Below are 8,630 nucleotides of genomic sequence, written 5' to 3'. Positions count from 1 at the left end.
TGTGGGCTCGGGGGTGGGGAAATTGGAAAAGAAAAAGGGTAATTGGGGGGGTTTGGAAAAATGGAAAAGGCTGGGGGTGGGGGAGGGAAAAAGATGTATATTTTAAAAAAGTTAAAAAACAGGGCCTAAATCTTGCTTGAAAGGACTTGGGCGAGGCCTGGAAAAAAGCGTAAATTAAAGAATTATATTCCATTAGGGCCTATGCCCCTCGGCAAAAAAATGGCTTGAAAAGAAATGGCCAAAAAAAAAAAAAAAAAAAAAAAAAAAAAACCCCGCCGGCAAGCATGCAAAGAGAGAAAGTAAGGTACTATCTAGCAGTAGAAAACAAAGACCAGAATGAGGCCATTACCGCCGTACCCTTTCCTCCTCAATCTGACTTCTTAAATCAGCAAGGACATCTTTCCGCTGCGCGAGATGGCTCTTCAATCCGTCAACTTGCTCCCCGACGGTCCTAATGTCCTCCCGTAACCGCTCCAGATCCTGACCCTCCTTGGCTCTCCCCGTGCCTTCTCTCAGCTCCCGGAGCTCACGCTCTTTGTACTCCAAAAGCTGGAGCGCCTCCTTCTTAATGAGAACCCAGTTAGGCCGGCCGTCGTTCCGGGGCCGATCCCTGCGCCCTTCGGAGGCCTTGTTGGCGGCATCAAGCTTGGCCTCCATCTCCGCGAGCTCGCGCCGCAGACGCACCTTCTCCCATTCTTCGTCCTGGATTGTGTCGCTGAAGTCCGTGCCCTTGGGCGTGTAGGAGCCCTTCCCACCCACACCCAAGCGGCTCAGATACGTGTCGCCGAACTTGGATTTGCGCCCTGTTGAGGTCTCCGTGTCCCCGTCTGCACCCCACCTTTGTGCGGGGCGGGCGTTGTCGACTTGGTAGTCGATCTTGTTGTTCTCGAAGGAGGCGCGGAGAGAGGCGGGGATGGTGCGGGGGATGCGGAAGCCCTCGTGCCGGTAGTTGAGGATGTGCAGGAATGCGAGGGTGGCGTCTTTGTTGATTGCGGGGGAGGCAGAGGGGTTGACTAGGTTCCAGGCGGAGCGGACGTCGGTGTCGGGGACGTCGAGGGAGTCGTACAAGCCTTGTAGTGATTCAACTGCAGCCAGCATTAGCCTTGAATGGATGTTACGGTATGAATGCGGCTAGGCCAGCGGGACGGTGAGGTGTACGTACATGTGATCTCGCCACGGTGGTTACGGTTGGCGGAATAGATCTCTTCGTATTTAGATCTGTCGGAGGGTTTCATGTACCAGTCGAAGCCGTCCTTCAAGCCTGGTGTATCGTCTTCGTCTTCTATGCGCTCAAAATGCTCTGGACGACCGCTCAGCGCACGGCCGGCTTGGACGAGGTGGGCTTTGGTCTCGGGGACGAGCCAGTCGGGCAATACTTGAGGGACTTCTTGCAGTTCCTGTCCAGTGAGCCCAGTTAGCGGACAATCACAGTTCACACTGCGCAAGACAGTTCACAACAAAGCGCAACGAAGCTCAGTATCAGTGACATACCCCATTGACAAGGTCGAAGACTAATCGCATAGCAACGCAAAACTCCTCAAAGTCCAGCTCTCCATCGCCGTCAACATCCGCCAAATCCCATACTTTCTCAAGCTGTTCATCGCGAAGCCGACTGTTCCTGAGCACCGATGCCGCTTGGGAGCTATTTAGACGCGGATGGCCATTTGCCAATGAGGAGAAGATCTCCCAATACCGCTCAATTTCCCACTGTTCGATCTTCTTATTTGACATGGCGGAAGTGCGAAGTCGAGTGTACTGTAAATATTGCAATTGGATATCTCCGGGATCCGGATATTAGGAACGTTAATTGGAGTTGTGATGATGCCGGTTGATGATGATAGTCCCCCGTTACCATTTCGGGCATCCCGCAGTGGCTCCGATGGGGCATCCGGAACAAATTCATTCCGTCAGGGGAAAGGGACAACTACTAGGGCACGTGATGCTATCAAGAGAGCACAGTCATGTGATGTGTATTTCCCTATCAAGAAGAGAGCACGAACATGATTGTTGTACGGGCATTCCTGTACTATAACTATGGTCTTCTAAGTCAGAAGATCAGCAACCAAATATAACCATGGCTTGATAGATTTTTCATAATATCTAGCTGAAGTAGTATGGTCTTATCACAGAAATGGTAGGTGGCTTCCTAGATCTATCAGACTATCCCTTAGCAACCGCCCTTCTTACTGGTCCCATGGCTGGTACCAAAATCATCTCGTCCTCTTCTTCCTCGCCTTCTGCATCCTCCCAGTCATCGTCACTTTTCTCGCTGTGATCGTCTTCAAGCATCTCGAAAGTGTTGGTAGCGGTGGTCATTGGTGTCATGGGCGAGTATGCCGCTGCACGATCCGAAGAAGTTTCCCAGCAGCTACTCCCAGGGCTATCGAAGACAGAGTTTGTACGTGGAGTTCTTGCTTCGCTGAATGGTGCCAAGCTATCTTCTCCACTTTGGACATATTCAACGCTCATGGGTGACATAATTCTACCAGGTGTTATTGACCGTGAAGAGGTGCGGATATCTGTATGGTTGATACATGGTACAGCCTCAGAAAGCTCTGAATCACGGTCGATGTGTAAATCCGGGTCCAAGGTTTCCACAAGCTCGCGCGTGTCTGGGTCAAATGTGGCCTGTTGTAACTCTCGCTGGAATTTCGTCCAACAGGAAATCAAAGATGTACGGTCGAGCTCAAGTAAGCCTCGCTGCCAATCCTCGTCGATGGCATTGCGTAGCGACTGCGTGAAATCGTCTAGAGCGGAGTGACTCGAAGTTGCAACCGAGGTTAATGCCGTACCAGTTGCCATGTCAAATTCTCGAGGTGTTGATGATGGCTTATAGAAGACATCGAGAGGTGGATACGATCGTACCAATCTTCGCGGATGAACAGACTGCTCCCATGCTTGAAGAAACATAGCTCTTGGCCGGCCAATTTTTAAGCGGGCGATCAGTCGTCGGGTACCTGGTTCACGTTGATAAAGTCTGCGAGGAGGCAGATCTCTTTCTTGGTACTGTACCAGAGTTCCCTCAATATTTTCAGTTGTGCGAATAATGCGATGGGGAGGAGTAGCCGGATTGGGCCTACTAAAATCAGCGAAATCGTGTCTATGGTCGTTTACGGTGATCGAACCAACCCCCAACGGAGTCACTGGCCCAGTGACCATCGAATCTCCTTGGCTCTCCCTTCTCCCGGAATCAGATCCATTTTGAGCCCTCGGCCAGGTCACAACACTGCCACTCCATTCCCCGGCATAATGTATTTCGATCCCACGCTTTTGCAAGAATCGTCTGGCGTTCAGGACTTCCCCAACTTCGCACAAGAGATAGTCCGTTTCTATGTTGTCTCTGAGCCTTTGGGTTGTTTTGCGGGAAATTTTGCGAAAGACCAGCTTGTGCGGTATCCTGTTGCGACTCGCCGAGCTATTATCGATTCTGAGGAGCGCTCTGAGTTGTTTTGCCCTCATCGCATGCAGCGCCGAGTCTTCCATCGCAACTTGATGGTCACGGTGTCTGATGAGCTCCTGTAACTCCTCGCGTTCTTTCTCCTCCAAGCCAAGCCTGCTATAGACTGTGGACCATCCGTAGTGTTGGCTGAGGTTATTGGCGATCTCTGTTTGCAATCTTGGAGAAAGGTCAGACCATTCTGGATCACGAATGAATTTGATGGACTTGGGAAGAGTCAGCACGGGAATAGGACGTAGAATCTGGCAAGAAGCATACCTCTGCGTGACGGCCATCTATGTCTGTCATCGGCTCGTCAAGATCGCTATCTTCCATGTCCATATCAGAAGACGATTCTTCGTCTGCGGTTGCCATGATTTCCATGTTTCTGACATAGATAGGATTGAGTTCCCCGTTGCTCGCAATGAGATCCTCAAGATAATCGATTGAGATATCTTCAAGTTTCTCCCATGTCTCTTTATCTTCCGCATCGCTCCTGTGAAGGTCAATCGAGCTGCTGTCGCGTTGCACCGCTTTAGTTACGCCATTGGGCTCAACTTTCGCCGGATCCTGTTCACCAGTCCTCAATTGGGAGAGGTTGGCCGGGTCAAGCGTGGGAAATGCAGCAGGAGGTAGGTTTGGGTTGTAATCGATAAAACGAGGGGTTCTCAGATTTCTAGGTTCGCGTAAAGTCCTCTTTGATGATGGTGTAATGACTAGCTCAGAGTTGAAGCGCTCAGGTGGCCGGATACTCTCGCGGAGTCTCATGGTGATCTCAATTCTACAGAAACAGCTAGATGGCGTCTGGCACTAGATGCGCAGTGACAGGTTAGCAAGGTCACGAAACGAGGTCTTAAGCAAAGAAAACAAACCAATACGCTCATAGGCGGAGCAGCCCTTGTCTCTGTACAGAAGCTGAAGACGGCTGCCTTTCCGGGTTTGGGAGGAAGGAATCCGTCAGAGAACGTGTTGTACAGCGAATATGAGGAAGAAAAAGAAAGCAAGAATAATAGAAATGGATCTGTATGTTCTTAGATAAAATGACAATGATGATGGGTTTGTAAAAAGATTAAATTGTAGCTGTTTAAGCAATAAGACCTTTCAGGATAGTAGCAGAATGATAACGCTGCACATCACACGTGTGAGTGATGTTTGGGTATCTCCGAATTAGGAAACACAGAAAGAAGTCATCAGAAAGAGGAACAAGAAAAACAGCTCATGCCGAGACGTCAACTAAGCATTCACCTTTGAAGAAGCACAGTCCCCACGTCGGCAAGACAGATCATTCACTCTCATCAACCTGAACGATCTTGGAATGGGGCAAGAGGTTTTCTATTATCAATTGAACCGTCCTCCATAATATTCATATTCATGCCCATGTCCATTCCCATCATATCATCATCTGCAGTTGTAGTCTCATCATCAAGTCGATCAGCAATGCTTCTTTTTCTGGACACAGTCATTTGAGGAATTGCTAGAGTCGAGTTCGACATAGACGCTTGTGTGGCCTTCTGCACATCCCGTTTGGCCTCAAGGATAGACTGGAAAGACGCGAGCAGCTCCCTCAGTGGTTCTTCAATGCAGATACAGAATCTTCGAAGCTGGACGAGATGTGATGCGACTGCCATGTTCAGGTTGAGCATGACCATCAGGTATGCTATGACGACCGTGGCCGAGCGCTCGTTGCCAGACTCACAGAAGACAAGAATCTTCTTGCCTGGTGCTCTAGAGCCAACAGCAGCCCCAGAGGAGACGAGATGATCGTTGATGCGGCGTATAGCATAAGGAAACGCCGAGATGAGTTCTTGGTTGTCCATGACATCGATCGCGTCTGCTTCAATTCCCAGCTCCACACCGGCCTTTTCACCAGAAACCAGGCGCGCCTGTGCTGAGCGTTTGTTGCGTATCGCCAGTAGCAAGGTGAAGCCCTCTTGGGCGAGCCAGGCTTTGTCTTTCAAACAGGACACAGGGCCCAAGTAGAGAAATGGCAGGATCGCTTGCGCCTGTCTCCGCATCATGTAGTCCCAGTCTGGAGCCATGACCCGATGCACAAAATTCTCCGGGTTGATCATCTGGAAGAATCCCGGACAAACGAACTCCCCTTCTTGGAAATCATGAGAGGTAAGGCTGATGACTTCCTGAAGAGAGTTGTCCTCATCATAGAATGAAGGTGCGGACGCTGTCATACGAGTCTTTGCACTTCCAGAGATGTATTCATGAGTTCGAACATAATGCGAATTCTCCTGCTCCGACATCGAAGCCTCATTGCAACGAGCCGGAGTCATTTTTGCGGAACAGTCTTTTCGACCTTGATTGAGAAGATTTGACGATGGTGTTGCAGATAGCTAGAATCCGCTGCTGCCAGTGGAAATATTGTGATAGCTTTCTCTCCTTATACGGGTTTCTAGGAGGCAATGAGAGATTCCATTGGTGAGAGTAGAAATTGTGAGAAAGTTAGTTAATCAGGGGCAGTAAACAGTGACTAAACACTGAGTGAGTGAATGTATGTGAGGCACTCAGAGCAGCACAGTCACCACTTGACTTGATCTTTCCCAACATTTTCCTCTTGCCATTAGACTTGACTCAAGTCATACCTGAGTTTCCAGGCACCACAGCAGGGTTGGCATCAAAGGCAGCCAAAAAGCAGTCGTTGCCTGAGGGCCTGATGACTCAGCAACTGCCTAGATAACTAACTAGTCAAGTAGTAGTTAGTTAGTTAACTAACGTAATCCATGGGTGAGGCGCGGATACGGGTGAACCGCGGATTTCTGCGGATTTTCCCCTCTCCTAATATATTTTTGAAGCTTTTCAACCATCAACGCCATTAAAATTAGACTATCTAGTATATGAATGTATGACTATTTATTAGGACAACTCCTTCTATTATGTCCAATATTCCAGCACCCACTACAGCGTGGTGGAGCTCGCTGCCGAAGTCCAGATGTAGTCTTATCAACCTGCCCTTCAATCTGCCCTTCAGCAAGTGTATCAAGCTGCTGAATGCGATCACGACCTTCCTGTACAGATATAAAGAGATCATTTCCTAGAACCGCACGCCTCCTTGCCTTCTTCTTCATTTTCCGCTCATTCTGAGCCCGTAGAACCTTGATTTCTCGCTGAAGAAGAAGGTTGGTATTCATTGCCATCTGCGCGGCCTTTTCAAGGTGTTGGATATGAGAAATTGGACTACTAGAAAGAGTCCTTTTCTTTTAAAGACTTTTCTGCAGGCTTCGGAACTTGTGATCAAGTTGACGGGGATTCTGAGGTGTTTGAAAAGCAGAAGATATTGACCCTTCAACCTCAATAAGAGGTGGTGTTGGTGTACGAAGTTGAAAGGTTATTTTTGCAAGTACCCGGTCTTTATCAAGTGGTTTAAGACCAGATCCTGCAAAGCCATTCAATATATTCTTCTGAGTAAAGACTGCTTCGCATGCAGAAGGATATAGGTATAGAAAATCCTCTTTATCAATGTGGTTGTTTCCAGCCACCATCATGTCTTCAACCAATTTTCCATATGCACGTTTGAGTGGCCCAAAAACACCAACATCCAGTGGTTGAAGAAGATGAGATGTATGTGGAGGCATACAAAGAGAGATAATTGCATTCTCCTTGCAGAAATGGTCAAATTCAGCATTTAGATGACTTGAATGACCATCAAGAATAAGTAACCGTTTCGCGCCGGTGGAATGCAGTTTAGAGAAAGGGTCAAAAACTTGCTTCAACCATTTAAGGCCTATCTCATCCGTTGTCCAGCCATTAGCACTGTTTGTAAGCTTCCAATCTGGAGGAAGATTGGCCTCTTGATACCAAGGAGCCTGGTGTTCTTTTCCTTTTAAGATGATGACTGGTGGTATATGAATCCCCTTAGAGCTCACACATTCAATAATTGTGACCCATTCCCGGTTCCCTTGGATAACTCTCCGAGGTCTTTCACTGCGTTCCACTGCAGTAATAACCTTTGATGTTGTACAGAGTCCCATTGCAAAGCCAGTTTCATCAAAGTTCCAAATATCATCTTGACGTATACCATGTTCTTGAATTGCTGCATGTACAGTTTCAAACCATGGTTTTATAACCTTTGGATCTTCCTGCTTTGCCCTCACATATGTAATCTTCCGATTATATCTTGAACGTAGTTCAGGACGGCGTTTGGTAAAGGAATAGGACCAGTTGATACCAAGAACTGCAGTAGGGTCCTGTGTACGTTCCCGAAGTAAAATTTGCGCCATTTCACGCAGAAAGTCAGACCGAATTGAAAAGCCTCGTTTATCTGCATCTAGCAGTTGCTTAATAAAAGTTTCTTCTTCAATAGAAGTTAATCTGAGGTTATTTGCGCATGTTTCTGACCGTGGTTTGACGCCAGCAAGCCGCTCGCGAAGGGTGGATTCAGCTACATTATATAGCTTCGCAGCTTTCAATATTGATTTGACTTTCTTATCTTTCCATGCAGTAATAGCCATTTGAATATGAGCTTCCTTGGATAAAGGCATTTTGTATGGGAATAACAAAAAAACAACGCGTTGAAGAATACTGCTTGGGTAGCGGCGAAAATCCGCAGAAATCCGCGGTTCACCCGTATCCGCGCCTCACCCGTGGATTACGTTAACGTAATCCACAACCGAGCGAGCCACCCAAGGGAGCGAGCCACCTCAGAACCCCTGAAAACTTGCATCCATTGGATCATCATCAAACCCAATTTTCCATCCAATATGACATCAAAACAACCAAATTCAACTGTTAAATTAGAAGATCGCATATCTCTTGCAGTCAAAGCATACCAAAATGGCCAGTTTAAAAGCATACGAGCAGCAGCAGCAGCATATGATGTTCCTCGATCTACTCTTATACATCGAATTAGCGGCCGCAAAGCGCGGGTTGATATACCAGCCAACTGCCAGAAGCTTAGCAGTCTAGAAGAGGGTTCTTTAAAGAAATGGATTCTGGATATGGATAAGCGCGGCCTACCACCAACTCAGGATACTGTACGCAAAATGGCGGATATCTTACTATCTCATCGGAATCCAGGCCTATCTACTGGAAAGAACTGGGTCAGCAACTTTATCAAATGGCATGATGATCTTATATCAAAATATACCCGCAAATATGATTACCAGCGTGCAAAATGTGAGGACCCAGAAGTCATCAACCAATGGTTTAATCTTGTTAAGAATACCATAGTAAAATATGGTATTCT

At 47.7% G+C, this 8,630-nt stretch overlaps 2 protein-coding genes across 2 annotated transcripts; both read right to left on the bottom strand.

The window, feature by feature from the left end:
• Positions 1 to 345: 345 nt before the first annotated feature.
• Positions 346 to 4,204, bottom strand: CDV56_100869 (uncharacterized protein; the record flags this gene model as incomplete). The annotated part of the gene is made up of 5 exons (XM_026754488.1): positions 346 to 1,085; positions 1,163 to 1,397; positions 1,492 to 1,755; positions 2,188 to 3,663; positions 3,716 to 4,204. The coding sequence occupies 5 exons, from the start codon at positions 4,202 to 4,204 to the stop codon at positions 346 to 348; spliced, it is 3,204 nt and encodes a 1,067-aa protein (XP_026609544.1).
• Positions 4,205 to 4,731: 527 nt separating this feature from the next.
• CDV56_100626 (dual specificity protein phosphatase family protein) lies at positions 4,732 to 5,721 on the bottom strand (the record flags this gene model as incomplete). The annotated part of the gene is made up of 1 exon (XM_026754245.1): positions 4,732 to 5,721. The coding sequence occupies one exon, from the start codon at positions 5,719 to 5,721 to the stop codon at positions 4,732 to 4,734; it is 990 nt and encodes a 329-aa protein (XP_026609543.1).
• Positions 5,722 to 8,630: the final 2,909 nt, after the last annotated feature.

The sequence above is a fragment of the Aspergillus thermomutatus genome, assembly GCF_002237265.1.
Source record: "Aspergillus thermomutatus strain HMR AF 39 chromosome Unknown NODE_488, whole genome shotgun sequence".
NCBI classification, from domain to species: Eukaryota; Fungi; Ascomycota; class Eurotiomycetes; order Eurotiales; family Aspergillaceae; genus Aspergillus; species Aspergillus thermomutatus.
This window is presented reverse-complemented; position numbering and strand designations above follow the sequence as displayed.